Raw genomic sequence first — 22504 nt, 5'->3', positions numbered from 1 at the left:
CAAAACATACAAAAAACCAACTTTGTAAATTTTATCCAAACTAAATAGTCTTAAAAATTTGTATTTTAAAAATTATTGAACAATAGTTTATCAATAAAACTGTTCTAAGAAAATGAAATATAATTTGAACATGCGTTATGTAATGTTTAACCTGTGGTTGACAAATACCGCCAGACAAATACCTGCTCTTTTGTGTCGAAGGATAGCCCTACCACTGGGACAGACTGGTGATCTGTAAGATCTCTCTCAAAGTACAATCCTACAGTTTCACATTACACAAAATCTTGTACATTAAAATTTGTCTCAAATTATTGTATCATATACATTTTTGGTAATTACTTAAAAAAAAAACAAAAAAAAAACAAAAACACACACTTGGTAATAATATTTATTTTGTTAAAGGAATTTAACAGTTTAAATGATATTATGGATTAATGGTGTTATCTACTGTGAACTTTCTCATTTTAAATTATTTAATAGAATTTTATTTCTGTTACGTTGGTGTTTGGTTCCCAACCAACAATTTGAAAATTTAAAAAATAATATTCTGTTAATATTGCCTCTTCGCATTTGTTTAATTTGACTTCGAATAGAAAATCAAATTCATTACGACTGTGCTAGATAATGGATGAACACAGACGCAGAAACGTCCTGAGACAAAGACTTCAATTTTTATTATATTTTCAAAACATGGACCATTAGCCAATAACGAGGTTTACACGTCCAAAACCATGTCAATAGAATAATTTGTGATTAAACTGCTTGCTTAATACAGTTTATCAAATAGTACAACTAATAATTTGAAAGTAATTTTAGGCCAATGAACTCCATATATATTTACACAAACAACAGTAATGGTCAACCTGAAGGTTAGAAATCTCAGATCCTTAACCAACAATATTTTTTATTTCATATTTACATTTGATTCCTGTTTAAATATGTGATGAAAAGCCCATTCCTTCTGTTTGAATAGTACTGACAAATCATCAATCATCACAGTATAACTTTTACTCAATCCTCACCACTCTTACACAACCTTCCTAGAATTACCCACATGCAACTGATTTTTTAAATGTTAATAGCTATGACAAAAGTGTATTTTAGGATCTGTATACAAATTATTTATAGTTAAAAATTTAAATAATATTAAAAATACAAACAGCAAACAGTGTAAATTAAAACAATAAATAAAATACAATGTATTCTATACGAAATTGTAAGTATTAAATACAAGTATCTATGTTGAATGCAACAGTTTGTCAAAAATGCAAATACATATAAATCTGACCTGTACAAATTTCTATTTAAAGCCTAGCAATTGCTTATTTGGATATAAATATTCAAAGTCAATGAAATGCAGGATGAAGACAGGCTTACTTTTATAAGAAGTGGTTCAGTAGACACTATTACGTATATTCTTGTACATTAAAGGTTAGAATGATCTCAACATGTCACAGTCACAAATATTTCTTTAAAAATAAAAAACGAGAAAGTGCAGTAGATTTAACTATTAACCTAAGAGTATACATCTCGATCAGTTTCGGCTTTGGAGATCTACTTTTGTGGAAAGATTCTCTGAAATTGCAAGAACTGTTATAAAGGTAAATAAACTGAAATAATTGTGAACTCAATTGTATAGAAGATTGATTTTAAAACAGTGTGATAAAACCACTTAACTAATATAAACAAGATGTCAAGGCCCACTTAGCATGTTTGTTTTTCATCTGCATTATAAACCTCTCAACTCACAAACAGTAATAAGTTAACTAAATGATTTAATTTTTTTACCTCGGAGGTAATAGACTGTTACAATTAACTTACAGTATACTTATATTATTGTAGCAAATCAATAAACAATGGTCATTAAGGTAAAACAGTAAACTACTGTCAGAGAAAATGAAAGATGAAGGACAGGATGAGGTGAGTGATGCAGGGAAGTGGTAAGACATAGAGGCATGCGCTCGGGTACGGTACATTACATCCTAGCTACAGTATCTCGACTAACGTACTGTACGAGTCACTGGATCAGTGTATATAAAACGGTAAATAATCTCAATATGAACACATTAATTTGCACATTCCGGGAGTGAAGCATTCCGAGTGTTCCACCACCGCACTCACTCATTTCCGTCTCGAGCAAATTCCTATATCAGTCTCTTTTGAGTTCTAAATCGTCGTCGGATTCCAAAATAAAACAATTGCACAGCCGATCGGTTTTTAAAAGTTGTGGAATTCAGGGGGGCTTAAAAATATTTATTCAATACCCAAAATATTGGCAGTATCAATTTGAAAGTTTAGTGATCTAGAGCGGAACACTACAAAACCGTTCTCAGCCGATTTTTTTTTTTTTGTTCACTCGCGTCCAGCGTCAATCTTTGGCATGCTAGCGCGTTACAACACTACAATCATAAACCTCTTGACACATAAAGAGGTAGCTGCAGAAAGTCACACACTGGTTAATGGCTGGCGACGGGGCTCTGCTGAACACACACTCCTACCATGGGACTGTCGTCAGAGTCGGGCTGACGAGGCGGGGGAGCCGCAGGGGCCCCACTGCTGGGATAGAACAGCACAGGGTAACCCCGCCCCCGCCTGTGATAGTGACTGTGGTGGGAATACGATGGCTCCACCTCCATGGCTGTCTGCGTGTGTGTCCCCTCACCTCTCACTCTCACACCTGCACAACACATGTGTAGTGAAACTACAGAACCCTCAATCAGATAGACAATAGACAATATTCTTTATTCATAAATGTTGAGTTAATGGACTAATGGTTAAAAACTACTTATACCTCTTTTTATACAGATCTTAAATAGTAATTAGTCGAAATAATACAATATTGAAAATCCATTAAATATCAATTTTATACTAATGATTCCTTTTATTTTAAATCAGCTGTAGCAGATTTCAGTATATTACTAACCATTATAGAAAGTGTAAATAGTTCAATTAAAGCACAACTACACTAGTCTGAATCATTGATTAATTTCCAGAAAGTACTATAACAATACCTCAACTGTAATAGCCAATGTTAGCCCATATTACAGACAATTTTATTAGGTCAAAAGTTCGTCCCATGGACATTCCGTCATGTGGTAAAACCTGCTGGTATTTAAGTGAACTATTTCGTACTGGAACTATATGGAATATCTTCTATAAAATGATGCTAAATTAAATTGAATAGTTTCCAGAATCAAATTGGTAAATTTAGTGTCTACTAGAAGTTTGTATTTGTGTTGTCAACAATGTACTATAACCTATACATCGTGGGTTTGTAAAAGTTGCAGGCTATTGAGTGGTTTTTTGGTGAATTTATTTCTTAACAATTTAGTTCAGAATTATGTTGGAATTATCTAGAACAGGAGATAAAAACGTTTTTGCACAAACTTCTAAAAATGGGTACAATTTGGAACAGAACCTCAGGTGGGTTTGGTTTACATAACAGGTCTGCATTGAAGGATAAAAGCATAACCATAACAACCTACATTATATGTTAGTCTCCAGATTTATACAACACCTCAATAATTGTAGTGCAAGTAGTTATCCTTAAAAATCTTATTATATAAAGTGCTGTATCATAATATAACTGTAACAATGTACAGCCTACACTGTCAGTTAGTCCTTCGAGGGTTATCCTTTGTAACATACACAATGTCACTGACAGAGCGGCTGTAATGTAACAACCTTGAGATTCATCCCATAAACAATGTTGAACTATAAAAACTTTTACACCCATATTTGTATTCGTATAGCTCTAGGAGATGTCTCATTTTAAATAATTATATAATTAATTTACAACTTCACACATTTTAGTAACCAATAAAAGTATTCAATAAATTAAAATGTGTTAAGATACATATTTATCATATGTTTAAAATGAGATATTTTCTATATCAATTATTGTATAACTCAAAATATGGTTGTAAAAGTGTTTAATACAGTTATTCAAGAGATGGCTGCAAGTGGCTCTTAACCTTTATAGAGTTCGGTTGGTCACATATGATTGTAGTTTGTACGCAGAGGTCCAGTATGGGTGGCCATGGCACTTCTCTCTGTCAGATTGGAGGAATATCATCATGATCAGTCTGTTAGCTCAACAGACCACTCTAAGTGACTCCCGCTATTTACGAGTTAAGTTCACTGGCCATTATGTGTGGCCCAAATCATCCTGCAGTTTCATAATTCATAATCTTTATCCAAGGGATGTGCTTTAATCTCTCAACCAAATAAAGAACTAAATTTACATTTCTATATTTACAGCACATACCATAGTAAATATTTTGTGCCATTTTCAATGTAAGGAATATACATTTTTGGAAAGAATTCATCTGGCAATATTTAGTAAGAACCATGTGGTGTAATATAATTGCAACATTTTGAAACCATACTTTTGTTATGTTAACGAAGTTGTATTTTTTACATGAACATTATTAATTTCACTCTTATTGAAGATTTACAGGGGTGGATCAATAATATTAACTGGATTTTTATTTTCATAACTTCATAGGTGAAGCAACTTCTACACCTATGTTGGATGGGGATGTCAAGAAAAGGGGAGCTGGTGTGAGGCTCACAAGACCAGATGGGCTATTAGTATCATCATGTCTGAACAAGAAGAGGGTAGAAGAGGTCTGGGAAGAGGTGGGTTCTGTTTCCCAGCTGTAAGCATCTTTGGTGTCGCTAGGATAGGTATCTGTGCATTTCACTGTCTATAGCCTGTTTGATGCTGGTTTTCTTTCGATTTGTGATTAATTAATTAGTATTACAATGCCTAGAAATGATTTATCTGTACAGATGGAGTGATGCAAGAGGTTACTAAGTGATGTCAGTGATTTTGTTGAATTGAGGTAGAGGTGAATAGTTTTAGAAGCTGTCATAAACATTTTATTTTAATGACAAACTAAATATTAATGTATTCTGATTTTTGAATATTAGTATATATATATATATATATATATATATATATATATATATATATATATATATATATTATACTTGACCACAAAAAGAGCATTGTTTTATCAATGTGTTAGATAACTGCAGCAATTATACAATTTTCAAATGAGCATGTTATTGTCTTTAAGACCAAATATTCTACAAGTAGGCTATACTGAATGTGGGATATATGTAATATTTTTAAAACATGTACATACTCTTTGCACATATTTTTTATTGTTAATCATTTGGTGTAACGTTTTTGTTACTGAAGTAAGGATTTTCATTTTCTTATTTCATACTTGCATAGTCTGAACACATAGTTCTTTGTGAGAAAGTGTATATAACACTTTATATATAAAAAGGTATGAAATTGTTTATACATTTTACAAGGAGAGCCTACAAAACCTTATAAAACAGGTGTAATTTTCACAAAATATAATAAACGCTGGAGGGTTAAAAGTGAATTATCAAATTTTTATTTTAAAATGTTCTCACAGATAATGAGATGAAAGAAGCAGTTGGAGACTCATTTTAGTCACAGGTGGCAGATTTTTATCATTTCAGCCAACAAAATCTTGTACAATAATATGATAAAATATTTTTGTAAAGTCTTTTTTAACTGTTGTGGGTTATTTTTGTATACAAAATCAGATACTACATATCAAATAACCCTAATAGTCTGCAAATATTTTCTCTAATTCACAAAGTATAGTGAACATTCAAATCAGCATATTAGCATAAATGTGCATATTATATGTCTTTTAAAGATTGCTGTTATACAGTATACTATTCAGTGTGAAACTGAAAACACCATTAACATGGTACGAGAATGAATATACTCAATTATAACTTATTATGAGCATGACTATAGTGAACTAAAATATTGCGGTTTCTTACATTAACACACTGAAATAACAAGAGGACAATGTTCTTACTAAACGAAATTTGTTAATGAATGATGAAAATCTAACTTGGTTTGGTTAGTTACAATGTACTAGATATTGAAAAATATCAATAAACCCAATAAAATAAGCTACATTTTACTCCATGGTAAAACAATCTTAACTATACAATCTAACCTTATCCATCTTCCTTCAATTCAAAACTGGAATTGAGTCTTGTCCATGGTGTGGAAGCCATAAGAACATGAAGTCTAGAAAATGCTTACCAAAATTCTCAAAATAAATTAATATACTGGTTTACTAATTATTCTCAATAAATTTACTTATCACTTCAATCTTCAATACATAATAAATGTTTTAACAATTGACAATTAACATTATTCCAGCAGCATTAAAACAAAACGTATGTTCTAGTAATAATTTAATTAGATATTAAAATAGATATATAAAATAAGACATTATTTTACATTTTTCTTTACTTTTAAAAACACATTTATAATATATTAACTTAATCACACTCTCAAAATTGTTTACCATACAAATATTACTTAGCCCATTAGCATGATATTACCGCAAAAAACAATGGTACAGCAATCATTAATGGCAAAACAGTCTCACCCTCAGATTTTGACTATAGCAGTTTTACTGTTGTCTACTAGATAGTAGTACTGAACAGGTTTTGAAATCTTCCTTATCTTACTCATCATACAACTGTGTAAAGTATTACTTCACCTTTTATTGGAGCCAGCTGTTATTTGCCAGCTAACGATCGAGAGGAGACTACAGCTGTAGTTGGTGTAATGTTAAATGGCATGTTTCCATAACAATGAAAGCTAAATGTAATTCATCTATGTCACTGTCAATAATGAGTATATGTATGTTACATTTTTTAAGGTAGTATGTTACATACTATATTTATTTATTTTACATGAGCTTTTTTGGTTGTATATATATATATATATATGTATGTATTTTAGGTGAGTTAAACCATTTGCATTTTCCCACATTTTAGGTTTGCACGTTGCCTCATTTCCTATAGCAAAATGTGTAATTGTTTTTGAAAGTCCCAATCTTGCAACTACTCATCTTCAGAAGCCAGTCAGACAGTATCTCGGCTTCCACAAGATGGTCTGTGTCACGTGTGATCCCTTCCACATGGTGATCTTAACATGGGTAATCATCTTGACTTTCTCTCCCAAACCTGAACACTTTCACCCATTCTTTTGCTGTAGAATACGAGGAGAAGGACTGAATATAGACTCCACCCAAGCACTCTTAATATTTGGAGAAATAAGACTATCTGTACACAAGAATTTAAGTACAGCATTGTACTCAATCTTGAACAATGTGATAAAGCACTATTTCCTTCAATGTCAGAGACACACTGATAATACTAAAGAGATTCAGACTAGTGGTAAGAAGTGTACAGGCATGGGCACACCCACAGGACCAGTCCCAGCTAGCCAGAAGCAGGGGAAGGACGACAGGTAGAAACTATAGTTGTATATAAAGTACAGTACCATATATGATCATTTACACAGCATATAATATATCCTAGTATGTATATATGTGTGTAATAGTATTTTTTATTTTTATAGTGAGTGTGAAATACTATGTGTAATCTGGTGACATTTCATAACTATATCTCCTTAGAATTCAATTTATTCCAATTTGTTTGGATAACTAATGAAATAGGAACTCCTAGGTGCTAAAATGTCATTATAATAATTCGTTATGGATGCCAATCGGTTAAAACCTCTCAGAACATGAGTACTGACATTTTCTCCTTTAGCTTAATATTGTATTAATTAAGGTGTCATGGAAAAACTATTTTGACAATTCAAGATCAACAAATTTTTTGCTCAATTGTCAGGAAGAGACGACACTGTATGCACACATAATCTCTACAACATGCAGATTCAGTGATGAGGGAGAGGTATTTTGGCACCATTTAATGTTTTCATCAATTGAAAAAATGCCTTTTTTAGCATAAGCTTAAGCTGAAGCTTAAGTGATTAACGCTCCTCTGATGGGCAACATATCTGATAATGAAACAAACAAGTTTAAAAACATGCAGATCAGTGTGAAGGTGGCCTAATCTCAACCAAGAGTGTCTGTTCCAACCTAAATTCTAGTCAAGGCAACACATCTGACAACCAAACACACAAGATCTACAACATGCAGAATCAGTGCGAGGGAGGGGAAGGTTGGCACCACTTACTGTTCTCAATCATTATTGAATGGCTGCTTCAGCCCATGTTCTAGTCATCGAATGACTAATGATTCACACACGGACAACCAAACATACAAGTTCTACTGCATGCAGAATCAGTGAGAGGGAGGGGAAGGTTTGCACCACTTACTGTTCTCAATCGAGAGTGAGTGTCTGCTCCAGCCTAAGCGCTAGTCATCGAGTGACTAACGCTCCGCACACGGGCAACACATCTGACAACCAAACACACTCACTGTTCACTCTGACCTTTCAACTTATCATCCTTAGTTCACCATCCAAATTAATTCTAGACACAACCAATTACCATATATGCCTATCAACGCTTCAAAGAAGAGTACTGTGTGTGAATGTACACAACGTTCTTGTTTCACATAATATTTGTTAAAAAAGCTTTATAGAATATTGAAATAAATAAATATACAACAATAACTTTACATTATGTGTTTTCTATGTTTTGGAAATGGCTTATTTTAGATTGCAATCATAGCTGACAATATATATATATATATTTTTTTTTTTTTTTTTTTTTTTTTTTTTCGAGAATTAGGTACAAATATTAAAATTGGATTTCTGGCCATTTGTCTTAAGTCTGGTAAAATACTAGGGATTCAAATCAAAAGAAGACTGATACATACATTAAAGAGCTGTAGCAGACAATTGTAATGTCAAATACATACAGCCAAGTGTTTGATAAAAACATCTTAAGTATTAATGTTATTTGAATTGTTTTAATAGCACCACAGAAAGGAATTTAATGTTAGAAAACTAAGTATTTTATTTCTAACTAAATATTCTTATCGACGTCATACTATTTGTTAGAAACTTTAGAAAACCTAGTGAAATACAATATCCATAGCTCAATTAAACACAGCTTTAATAGTATTTATAAAACAAATAAAAAATTATAATTTAATAAGATACTCTACTTTTTCAGTGCTCTACAGAAATTTTATTATTACAGACATAAAACTATTTTATAGAATTACCCACACAATTCTTCAATAATGCTTGATAGTAATTATAGACTGGGATCTTCAGACCTGCTAGCCAAATATACAGACTCCTTCTAATATACCACCTCTGGATACCCAGGCTATATAATCGAATATACTATAAATCCTTCTCATTCAGTTAAATTTGGACCTCTGAACTTGACTAACTGAATATGTCGTGGACTTATCTAGCTAAATTGGGATCTTCAGACCTGCTAGCCAAATATACAGAGTTTCTTATATATCACTTCAGGATACCCAGGCCATATAAATTGAACGTACTATAAATCCTTCTCATTAAACTAAATTTGGACCCCTAAACTTGATTAACTGAATACAATGTAGACTCCCATCTCATTAGATCACTTTGGGATCCTTTAGCCATGCTTTCAAAACGTGCTATATACTCAGTCTTATTTGGTCATCTTGGGATCTCTAGGTCAGTCTAACTAAACAGTCCAGGAGCCGAGAAACTATTCTAATTATATTAGCACATATCCAATATTTTTTGTAAAACCAATAGGAAAATTTCCCCCAAGAAAAATTGATTAACAACCATGCTTAGTTTAGGTAGGAATTAAAATGGGAAGATATAAAAAGGATTAAAAATATGAAACAATAATTATTTGCTTATGTCATATACGTTTTTAAACTTGCCATAGGAAAAAAAAACATAAACAAATGTAATTAAGTTAAAACAGTGCTAGTCAGCCACATAAAAATTAATTATCTGACAATTATGACCTTATTTCTTATCTCTAGGCCAGACCTGCTGAATCCACTATGAAAACTTGAACACCCTATCATCTGGCCACTTCTGGATCCCTAGACGAGACTAACCAAATGTAGTGTAAATTTCCTGTCATTCATTCACCTTAATATATCTCTATTTGGCTACCTCGGAACCCCCTAACAAAACCAACAGAATACTCTTGCATTCAGCCATTTTAGATTTGATATGACTAACCAAATACCGTATAAATTATAATTAAGAAGTAATGCTAAGCAAGACATTAGTATAATTTACTTTTAGAATGGTCAAACAAGACTTTATTTGGCCAACACAAGTAATGGCCTTTCTAGTTATCATCAAGTACCACTGGAGTGTACTAACACTATCCAGCTGTGTGCTTATTCAGACAATATCTAAGTCCTTTCTTTAAATTTGATTAATAATAATGATAATAGATAATTTGAAAAGACAACAGGCCTTTACATTTACCATAATTATATATGACACAAACAGAACACCACATTTTGAGAATTCTATCCTCTTCTCAGGTACCAAAAACCTTAAAAAATACACACAAAAGTAAAAACTAGTCACTGTACGAGGGAGTACCCAAAAAAAACCGGAATTATTTTATAAAAATTATATATTATCAAATTTTTTACAATACGACCTTATCTCCATCAAAATAATCTCCATTACAACTAATACACTTGTCCCAACGGTATTTCCATTGATTAAAACATTTTTTGCAGTCATCTTTAGAAATGGCTGCAAGCTCGAGCTTCTTTTTTTCTTAACCTCTTCAACGCTGTCAAATCGTTGACCTTTCAAGCCTCTTTTTATGTGTGGAAATAAAAAAAAGTCGCATGGAGCGAGGTCAGGCGAGTAAGGTGCGTGGGGCAGCGGAACCATGCCGTTTTTGGCTAAAAACTGCCTAACTGAGATGGCTGTGTGTGCCGGTGCGTTGTCGTGGTGGAAGAACCAGTCTCCAGTCTGCCACAAATCGGGTCTTTTCTGGCGAACACTGTTGCGCAATCTTCTTAAAATCTCCAAATAAAATGTTTGGTTGACAGTCTGACCTGGAGGAACAAACTCAGAATGAACAATGCCTTTAGCATCAAAAAAGCAAATCAACATGGTTTTGATGTTTGATTTGACTTGCAGACATTTTTTTGGACGAGGTGAAGATGGCGACTTCCATTGGCTTGACTGTTGCTTCGTTTCTGGGTCATAACCATAGCACCATGACTCATCACCAGTAATTACCTTTTCCAGAAAATCAGGATCATTTTCGAGATGTTCTTTCAGAAGGCGGCAATTTTCAACTCGATGTGCCTTTTGATGGTCAGTCAGAAGTCGAGGAACAAATTTGGCAGCAACCCTTTTCAGTCCTAAATCTCCTGTTAAAATTCGCTGAACCGAGCTCCAAGTTAACCCACTACTCTCTGATAGTTCCTCAATTGTCTGTCGACGGTCGGTGAGCACAAGTTCACGAATTTTCTCAACATTTTCGTCCGTTCGAGAGGTTGATGGACGTCCAGAACGAGGTTTGTCTTCAATCGACATGTCGCCATTTTTAAATCGAGCGAACCACTCGTAGACCTGAGTTTTCCCCATAGCATCATCTTTGTAAGCTGTATTCAACATTAAAATAGTTTCTGCAGCATTTTTACCAAGTAAAAAACAAAATTTCACAGCTGCACGTTGTTCACTTAAACTTGCCATGACAAAAAACGAAACAAGAACAAAACAGGGTTAGCGAAAACAGTCACTACGAACGAACAGAACGCACTAGGACAACGGAACTGGGGTCACTGAGCTCGCAATGGGTTGCGCGACACACGCCTAGCGGCAGGAATGTGTACTACACGCTGCCGGCTGCCAGCAATACAATTCCGGTTACTTTTGGGTACCCCCTCGTATGATGATTGACTCTCCAAAGTCAAAGTTGACAACACAACAAGTTCTAAATCATAACACTTATGTGTATACCTGAGGGTTCTGAGTGTTACAATAACCACCAACCATTTCACTGCACTGAACAAAACTTACCCACATACCATATAACTTGAGAGACTAACCTTCCCAACCATTGCCATCCTGTTTTTTTTCTTTTTTTTTCATTATGTGGTGCATTGCCACATGGTATTTATTTTACACACCTTCAATGTAATGTTTTGTGTGGAGACATGGTTGGTAGTAACTCAAACCACTTGGAGCCTCATGTATATGCATGATATTTTTTTATTTCTTGACGTATCACTTTTTATGTTGTTTACTTGACTTTAGTAAGTTAACTGTCCTACAGTAGTTAATTAATTTTAATTATTGAGTATTCTTAACCTTATGACTTCAGGTTTTATTGAAACCCGATCGAGGATAGGTTCCAATCATTAAAATGTAGTGTTTTATTTTTATAATATATAACATGGACAAATGTATGAAAATTTGGAATCCTACCAAATACTACGGGTAATGATGAATACATACATTATTTTATGATAATATTATTCCTTTCTGAAAGTTCCATAAGTAAATTCAATTATGGAAATGGACTGGAAAAACTTATATTTTGACTCAGCTATTCTGAAAACTATCAAAATTTAAAACAATAAGGCTAATCTAGTCATCTGATGTGTGGATATACGTGAATGGTTGACTAAAGACTATGGTATCATTATAGACTAGCAATTTAATTCTATTTAGCAAAAATATGATTAGAAGTTGTGTTTACTTCAATATAACCAATAAGTGGAAATGTTCACTGATGCATCTACCCTTCATTATGTAAGGTACTGTTGCATGTTGTTATGAAACAGGACCTATCAATATATAATGTACTCTTACATGTAATGTGTTTTGTCATAAGATATTAAAATTTATTTAAATGGTGTTCATTTTAGTTGTAATAATAACACAAAGTGAGAAAGCAATGCGAGCCAAGCGAGTTAACAACAAGCGTGCTGCTGGCCAAGCCGACAGAAGTACATACAGCCCAGACCTGATAGCACTAGCAGACAAACAGCCTCCCACAGTAGAACTAATGGTAAAACCACAGATAAGTATAATGAATATCTGTCAGTTCAATCTTCAGTTAAGCTTCATTGACTCATTATAATTTTGATTTCTTTGAAATTCATATATATTGTAATCTTAAAATCCTTACGTACTGAAAGCTTTAAAAATGCTGTCAATAAATTGTAAATTATTAATAAAAATATGCAATCAGAATAAAATCTGTCTAAGAATAGTTAATATTTCTCACTAAGTATCAACTCTATATGATGCCAAGTTGTTTTTTATATCATAATACACACATAATGTTTATAAAATATGAATATCAAAATAGAAGCTAGACAGACAATTACTGAGAGTCCCAAGGATAATTCTAAGTTGGGTGAACACACAAGTGGTTTTTAATATTTTGATACACACACAGACTGTGTTTTTGCAAGTGTTCTTACCAAGGTTTAACTAATGAACTGAGAGCCCAAAGGTTAGCTGTAAGTTTTGTGATCCCACCAAGCAGTTTGTGGTGTTGTGATACACACACAGATTCTGCCGTTTCTGGTGTATCTGGTAAAATACCTTGACCCAACATGTTATTTTAGAACTCTTTCTCCACTAGTTTCAACTATGGTATTCATATACAATGCGAGTTAAAAGTATGGATACACTTTGTTTAGTTTTTGATGAATCAAAATAGAGGGATGAAACTCTGGGACACCTTTCTAGGAAATAAAAGTGAACTTTTTAGCCACTGATACAATTTAGCCCATTTCCCCAAAAATGAAACTTTTTTTTATAACACTCTGTGCTATATATATGAAACTAGAGGATATGATAATAAATATTAATAAAAGCACAGAGTGTATGTATAATATTTATAAAAATATCTTGACCCAACAAGTTATCTTAGAACTCTTTATCTGCTAGTTTATATACACATATGAAACTAGAGGATTAACCCTTAGAGCGCTGAATACAAATTCCTGTATTTTCTCCTAGCGTGCTATTAGCGTAAATAATAAAATTTTAATTTGTTTAAAGTTCTATTTGATTTAATATATCTAAAGTTATTGTAGGAAGAAAAAACATAAAAACTGAATTTTTTAAAGACTTTTGTGTTTTTTACACATTAAAATGTATAACAAAACAAAACATGGAATTTTCCAATTTCATAAATATTTTTGTAAATGAAACACTTTGAAGCAAGTGTTTTAAATTGAAGTCACAATTGTTGAAATAATATAACTGTAAAAAATGTTCAGAAATAACGTAAAACACGCAACTCAACACAGGAACAAGCTTACGCGCAGGTCTCGTAAACAGCACTGTCGCCCTCACCACACGGGAAATCCCGTAAGACGCGCCAGTCTGCAGGTCAGAATGGTTTCAGTTGCTATGACAACTAGTTTCGGATCGGTAACGGGTGGTCGAGAACAATGATTCAAGCGCAGTCGTTGTCTGAGGTTCTAACAAAATTCTACCTCATTCTATCAGCAGTTTTAGAACTATAGTTTAAGACAAAAAAGAAAAACTTCGTTTGCAAGATTAACCGTAATTTTCCGTGAAGTGTCATTTTCACTGCACGATATTTCCCGTAATACGCGTGGGGTTAAGCCTCCCTAGGTAAACTATAAGATTAACTATTGGAGATCCCATCAAGTAGTTTGTGATATAATAATAAATAAATATACACATTCTCTGTGTTTGTTTAGTGTATATTAATAAATATTTATTATTAAAATGACGGTGCGGGAATACCCAGGTGAAGGTACATCTGTTATTATTTGTGTCTTAACATAACCAACCCCAATCCAACCCAACCTAACCATTATCTATTTTTACATACACATTTCTTTGAAATAGTGATTTTTAAGAGTATTTAAAAGAGTAATAAAATAATGTTGTTTTTGTTTTAAATGTAGTGCAGTCAAATACTACCCATGCTCAAAAAAGCAATAATATATTAGTCTTTGCCACTACGTAGTTGTTGCTGCCATTTCTTCTTTGCAGCTATATTTGATTACTCCAAAGTGCTTAGTTCTTATTTGTGTGTATTTTCTATTTGTGTACTATATCAATAATAATACTGTCTCAACAACTGATATATGTTTAAAATGTTCATTATTTCTTTCTTTATGTAGTATTAGTGTTTTTATAAGTCACATATTTTTATGCAAAATTCCAAAACAAATTCATTTTTAGATCTGGTTTTTTGTACATACACAAAACTTAATTTTGGGTAGTAAAAAGTGAGTCTTTATTGTAAAAATTGTTTACTTTTTTGATCTAATAAAACTAAAAATCTATTTTTATAAAAAATATGCATACATATATTTTTAAAAATTAATTAAATTGAAAAATATTTATACTACAGTTACATTTTTTCTTTGTAGTGAATTCCAATGTGAATTTTGCCCACTAAAAAGTCCTAAACATCTTTCAAAATGAAACAATTATCTCAACAGATCAGAGACGGAAAAAATAAAGACAGCATGTGGATAAATTAATGGTGCCATTTTCTAGTTTATTACTGTATAAAATATATTGAGAAATATCAATTAATGGATGTTATATCGTTTGCGGTAAATGCCAACCTAACTTCTCACAGCACGATGTCAGCACTTTTAGGGTTAAATAATAATTTCTCTATATACAGCTTACTGTCAATAAAAAAATATGTTTTTTCTTGTATATGACACAAAGAAAGTTTAAGCCTTAAACTCCCTCACGTATCATTGAAAGACCTTCCTTACTCTCTTGAACTCTTAAAGGCTTCCTGTTTCAGCTTGCAATTAGATTGCAGACCATCAGGTACAAAATATCAATATTTCTGTTATTAAATAGTAAAAGTAGATTATCTTATAAACACTCTTTCAAATATTGTAAAAATTATGCCTGTCCAACTAGAGGCTAAAAATGATAAGATAAAACTAGACAGAAGAACTAGTAACTTCATTCACTTCAAAGTTAAGTAGTATCTAGCCATTTGGAAAATATAAGCTACAACAAAAGGGTAGTTACTTCTACCTTTTTAGTCACATCAAACCTAGTTAGGCCTATAACTTTAAAGTTAAGCATTAGCAACAAATATTTTTAATTCACTTCACTGACTGTGTTTTTAAACTAGTATTACAAAATACATCCAAATACAAAAATTGTAACTGAAGCAGTTTGAGAGTACCAAGGCAACTTGTGAGTTAAAGATCATTTTCAATTTAGGTTGCCATGCTCACCAAAGTACTGATAAATAGCCCTACAAATTCTGGTTATAAAACAATCTTGGTGTCATAATATTATTTATTATAAGGTAAATTTATCAGATTTAAGTTTGGAAATATTAAATTTGATTAGCATTTTTTACTTATAATTGGAGAAAAGAGGAGCAATTTAATTTAATCTTCTATTTTATATTAATTTTCTGTATGACTTATGTAAAAGCTCAACATTTCTGTGACAACACTATCCACAGCTGCACACCATTCATTGTGCACAGTATTAGTTATATTCTTATTCATGTATAAAGCAGGATAACACTGTAAGTTGTAGGTAAATAAACATGAAATATTGTTTTACAATAATATAGGGTGGGGCAGAATGGACTCTCTAGTTTCAATCAGTCACCAAAGAGTGCGCAGGTCAGTTAGCGAAATGCGAGTAGTGGTGTTTGGTAGGGGGGAAGACACCATTTTAGTTGTCACCATGCAGTGGACTGGCGAGCATCATGGTTTTGTCATAGAAATGTTTTTTAAAACAACGATAGTGTAGTGACGACGCAGAGAGCATTTCGTAGGCGGTTTGGTTTGATTCATCATGACAATATTCCTGATGCTAAAACCATAAGGAAATGGATTACAAATGTGCAGACGACAAGTTCTACACTTCCTAGATAACCAGACGGGCAACCAAAAAGTGTGAGGACACTGGCAAACGGTGTGGCAGTAAGAGCGTCTATTGAACATTCCCCATCGCGCTCTGCGTGGTAACATGCTGTTGCTTTTGGAATATCGACCATAACGGTAAGGTGAATTTGACACTGTAACCTTCACTTACACCCGTATAAGATGATGGTTGTTCAAGAATTGGACCCAGATGACTGGATGAAACGTACAGATGCGTGCAATGCAATGTTAGCCTCTTTGCAAGCCAGCACTATTCTGTGGTCAATTTCCACCTCTCTGGCTCAGTAAATAAGCAAAACTTTTGGTACTGGGCAGCTGAAAACCCACAATCTTCACCAAAGACCTCGTCATTCACCAAAATATTGGCCCTTACTTTTTTGAATCTGAAGGTGCAACTGTTACTGTGAACTCTGTGCGCTATTGTGAGATGTTGGTGAACTTTTTATTCCTAAAATGGAAGAATATGGTGAGGAAAATGTTATGGAAGTCTTTTGGTTTTAACAGTATGGTGCCATGGCTCATACTGCCCATTGTTTACGCCAAATCCTGTAAAGACCGTTTCCCGGCCGCCTAATCTCATTGTGAGGGGATGTTCCATGACCCCCTCGTTCCCCCGATTTGAGCCAATGTGATTATTTTCTTTGAGGTTACCTCAAATCTATCTGAGGTTTTTAAAGTTCGACCAAGGACCTTGGAAGCCCTTAAGAAAGCATTGCTGATGCCATCGCTGGAATAACGCCAGCTATGCTGGACAGATTTTTAAAAAACTTTTTTGAACGACTTAATGTGTGCATCACTCGTCAAGGTCGTCACCTGGATGATATAATTTTCAAAACCTAATGAAAATTATATGGAATTATATGTAGTTTTCAGAAATAAAAAGCAATTTTAATTACTTTTACAATTTACTCTTCAAATCAGGGAGTCCATTCTGCCCCACCCTGAAATAAGATTTGTTATTTATCCTTAATTAAAAATCGAAGTCTTTAGCAATCTTAAAATTAATATAGGTTATGAAACAGTTAACAAATAATAAACAAAATTTTAGCACTTCTGCAATAAATCCGCAACAGTGATAAAAAAATACATGCAAATGTTTTAAGGAAATAATAGTTTATTGTATTGTCAGAGTATAGGATTGCTTACCAGGTTGCTGTGGGCCTCCTCCGGTCGCTGTGGCGATGGGTTCAACTAGGGACGAGACAGCGGGACTTGTGGCTCCCCCGCCACTGTTACTGCTGCCTACTCCCGTGTTGGTCCCTTCGTCCACTGTTCTCTTAAAGAAGTTGTGCTGGAGTGCATAGTACGGAGTAACTCGGGTCTTTGGGTCAAAATCTAACATCCTGAAGATCAAGTCCTGCAAATGCACAATAAAATATTGTCAGAAATGCTCTGACACTTCCATACATATAAGTCAGATAATTAAGATGTGTAAAGGTAAATAATGTGCCTTAATTTCAAATATTTATTGCCTGGCTTATTCATATACATAGATTAAAATTATATCAATTAAAATCAAAGAGACCAATATACTATTTCGTATTACATATACTTACAGTTATAATGGCCAATAATAATTTCAATGTTTTTAACCTTTTAACCTAAAAGAATTGTTTTGATACTATATACAAATTCTAATGCAATAATAAACGGAAAGCAAACACATTTTCATTTTTTCTTGTAGTAATTTTTATTAAATTTAGTTTTTATTTTCTCATTAATATTTCTTTCACAAACTCATTTCATTTGCCTTTTGCTCCTTTAATTGCCTTTCATAATACACCCTGTTGCTCCTGTGCCTATGCCAAGGTTATATGGAGAGACTGAACTGTGTCAATCTTCTATTCAAGACCAACCAATACTCTTGTGCAGAATGTATATACAGGGTTTGTCCGGAAAGTAATAGGACTGATTTTCTTTCGCCGAGACTGTACTTCGAAGCGTGCGCGCACCGACTGGATTTGGTAGAGGGCGTTCCTAGCTAACGAACAAGCGGATGGTCAGTTGTCTCCGATCACCTGAAGAGTCAGGACAGGCATTTTCACGTGACATGTTTCTGTGAGTGGTGCAAGCCGAAAATGCAGCGTTCGTTATAGAAGTACACGATTAGATTCAGTGTGAAACTCGGTAAATCTGCGACACAGACATTTGATATAATCAAGCAGGCTTACCCAGATGTTGCTTTAGGAAGAAGTGGTGTCTTTCGGTGGCACCAAGCCTTTTTGGAGGGCCGGGAAGAGGTCGCTGATGAAGACCGTGCTGGAAGACCTTCGACTTCGACAATGTGACTCGTGTGCGTAAAGTTTTGAACTCAGACCGTCGACTAAGTATTCGTTTAATTGCCCAGATGTTACATTTACCAAAATCTGTGGTTCATAAAATTGTGACGGAGCATTTGAACATGCGCAAGGTGTGTGCGAAGATGGTCCCAAAAGTGCTCACTGGCGACCAGAAATTGCGGCTCACACCGCCATTTTTGTGAACAGCTACCTGACCAAGGCCAGCATCCCAACTCTTCCACAGCCGCCCTACAGCCCCGATGTCGCCCCCCCCAGACTTTTTTTTGTTTCCTCGCCTGAAAAGGCAAGCATTTTGAGACGACAGAGGGGATCCAAGCAGCTTGCACCGCGGCTCTCAAGGCTATTCCGGAGAATGCCTTCCGTGACGCCTTCAATGCTTGGAAATCGCGCTGGCAGCGCTGCATCGACGCAGAAGAAGCCTATTTTGAAAGTTTTTAAAGAATTGTAACGATTTGCTCAATAATTTTTTTTTTTACTCGATTCAGTCCTATTACTTTCCGGACAAACCCTGTATATCACTTAGCTGAGGCAACAAAGTACTTTTTATGATTGAGTAATTATTTCAGAAATAGTATTTCATTGAAAAATTATGTTTGTTGACAAAAAAACAAACCGTATTACTACTATTATTATTTAAATTTAATCAATATGTTACTCAACCATATTTTATTATTAAAGCAATAAATAAAAATGTAGCTTTGCTACAAATTTTCTAGTACTCTTCCAAAGAAGAATAATTTTCTTCGCTTTCTTTCATTCTTTAATTTTCCATCAATTTTCATCAGTGAAAAATACTAAAAAAAATTATATAAATGTTAAAAAAATTATATAAAAAATAAGTATAAATGTTATACCTTTGCTTTAATTTTAAATTTCTTTGGTTTAAAATGTTTCTTCTAAGTTGTTAAATTGAAAGTTTGAAATTTAACAAATATTTTCTGAGATATCAAAGTATTATATTTATTTATTATGAGTTATAATGTTGCATAACAGAGAGGTTAGGTGATACCTTGAACTTGAGATAGTCAGCGACAGCGTGGCCCGGCTCGCCTAGCCGCCGCCCTGAGGGCCCGCCTACCTCTACCCCCAGGATGTCGTGTAGTCGCCGTGAGCCAGGCTGCTTATATTTGCGGCCATCCTTAGCCTTGCGTAGCACGTAACTGCCCTCCCCCAGTCCTGGCACCTTGTCAAAGTACTTGCGAGCCTTGTGAGCCTGGTCCAGGATGTGCTTGGGCGGCATACCTAGCACCTCCACTATCTTGTTCATCTGGTCCACCTTACACACAACATCATCACCATTATAAGCTATTCTGTATAAGCTATTATAAACTATCTAACTTACATCAGTATGGAATGAATTTTACACGGTTTGACATTAATGTATTCCAGAGCTATAATCAATTCCATCATTACCTTGCATTACAGGTCTAATGGGAGATGTACTTGCTAATACCTTTACTGAGGACATCATATTTAGTGTTGTACAGGTTGCATTAACTGTCCTTGCGACACATGTGACGTTTCTTAAGTAGATTTGACAACTTTTTATACTTAATACTTACACATTTGTATATGTGTTTTTATCTGTGATCACAATAAAAAGGTAATAAAAAGATTGATTGTTACATAAGTATGAAAAAAATACTTACACCACAATGAAAATTCATACAAGTTGAGATGTCGGAAACAATATACTTTTTCAGAATGGCTAGTATTGCTGAAACTGCCGATAATGTGGCTTATGGACGCTCAGTATTGAACAATGAGATGGAATCGAGCATAGATAAGAGCTTGAGTTACAAAAAGCGTAATGAAAAAGATAGCGTACAGACAGACTGCTCTATCACTCTTTGATGCACAGGTAATCTGTTGTAAACTTTCAGTCCCACATACTGAAGCGAACATTAGTGTATGCTGTACCGGTTTTATAATATGTTTATGTCTTGTGTTATAGTTGTGGATGGTTTGATTCTCCATGAATGTGTTAAGTTTTGACTTTACTGAACAAGCTACATCCAAGATATAGTGGCTGTAAAATGTTAAAATTTTTAGATTAATGAAACTGGTTTTGCAATGGGCACGTGGAGAAGTTCCTCTTAAATTGATGGTTTTAATTCCTCATCATTATTGAAGCTACGAGTATAAACTTGTTGCTTTAAGTAACCCCACAGAAAGAAATCACACACAGTTAAATCTGGGAATCGGGGTGGCCAATCTAAAAAATCACTTCCACAACCAATCCAACGGCCATGAAGGTTGTCATTTAGTAATCGTTTGACAGGATTTGCGAAATGAGGAGCACCATCTTGTTGGAAGATTGCTTGATCCATTTCTGGAACCGTAAAAAGAGGCAAGACTTGTTCATTTAAAACCTGTTCATATCTAATTCCAGTCATTCCTTTTGATTTGAGTAGAGTCTGTTCAAGAATGTGTGGATTACCGGTGTTGTAATAATTACAATTATGCCTATTTACAGCACCACCTATACCTATGTATTTACAATTATACCTATGTGGTAGAAAGTGGACTCGTCTGAAAAAACAATTTGAGTATGCCAATTAGGATCTAGCTCATGAAACTCAATGATACGAGAACCAAAATTCCACTGTCCTGTTCGGATCATCATCAAGAAGATTATGGACTAGGTGACTTTTGCAAAATTTAATTTTGTTTCTCTTAATTATTCTCTGTACTGAAGACTTTGGAACACCAGTTTCAAGTTCAACCTTCCTTAGTGATTTCGGTTTACCTGGAGAGCGGAGCATTGATGCGCATACTAGTATTTCTCTTTCCACATTTGATCCTCTAGAGTACTTTTTTACGACACTTCCAGTTTCTAACAAAAGATTTTTCCACTTAGTTATTGTTGGATTGCTAGGTGGTTCAACTGCTGGGTAGGCAACTGAAACTGTCTAATTCCTTCTGTAATGTTGCCAAAAGCAATAGCCCACGCACTTCACTTTTTGTTCAACATTGAAAGCCATTTCTCGAACTTCACTATCAGTAAAACTGTAATGGAGGAGGTTAGGTTATATTTTTATAGCACAAGCAATATTCTTCAATTAAACAGCTGTTTCCAACAATGAGCATTATTATTAAACAGCTGCAACACATAAATAAAATAAGGAAATTCAAGAAATAAATTTTTAATTGGAAGCAAAATGGTAAAATGATATGCACCATTTTGTTCTTTGAATTGGTAGGGAGCTGTAATTCTCACAGAATATTTTTAAACCCTACTTTATTAATTGTGTAGAGTTTGTAAATGTTCGGTGAATAAATTTGGCAAGTAATATAAAGTCAAACATTTAAACCTATTCGTGGGACACTCTGTATATATTACTCCAATGTATGCACAGCATGTGTTATAGCAGAGTAATCCCAAAATAGTCTTTTATAAGCTAATTTCAAATTTATAAGTCCAATAAAATATTTATGGTTGCAGAAATATAAAAATTAGGTGAACATTTGCTACATTTATGTATTTTTTGCATTGAT

At 33.9% G+C, this 22504-nt stretch overlaps 1 protein-coding gene across 1 annotated transcript in view; it reads right to left on the bottom strand.

The window, feature by feature from the left end:
- Positions 1 to 887: 887 nt before the first annotated feature.
- The window catches only part of LOC124357385 (serine/threonine-protein kinase minibrain), a 226230-nt gene continuing 204613 nt past the window's right edge, over positions 888 to 22504 (bottom strand). Inside the window, exons 7-9 of the mRNA XM_046809140.1 lie at positions 20016 to 20282; positions 17853 to 18063; positions 888 to 2677 (exon numbers count right to left, since the gene is read on the bottom strand). Coding sequence (XP_046665096.1) covers positions 2457 to 2677; positions 17853 to 18063; positions 20016 to 20282 — 699 coding nt within the window. The 3' untranslated portion in view covers positions 888 to 2456. The remainder of the gene's footprint in view (positions 2678 to 17852; positions 18064 to 20015; positions 20283 to 22504) is intronic.

This window comes from Homalodisca vitripennis, chromosome 3 (genome assembly GCF_021130785.1).
Source record: "Homalodisca vitripennis isolate AUS2020 chromosome 3, UT_GWSS_2.1, whole genome shotgun sequence".
NCBI classification, from domain to species: domain Eukaryota; kingdom Metazoa; phylum Arthropoda; class Insecta; order Hemiptera; family Cicadellidae; genus Homalodisca; species Homalodisca vitripennis.
Note: the sequence above shows the minus strand (reverse complement) of the source record. Positions and strands in the feature narration are given on the sequence as shown.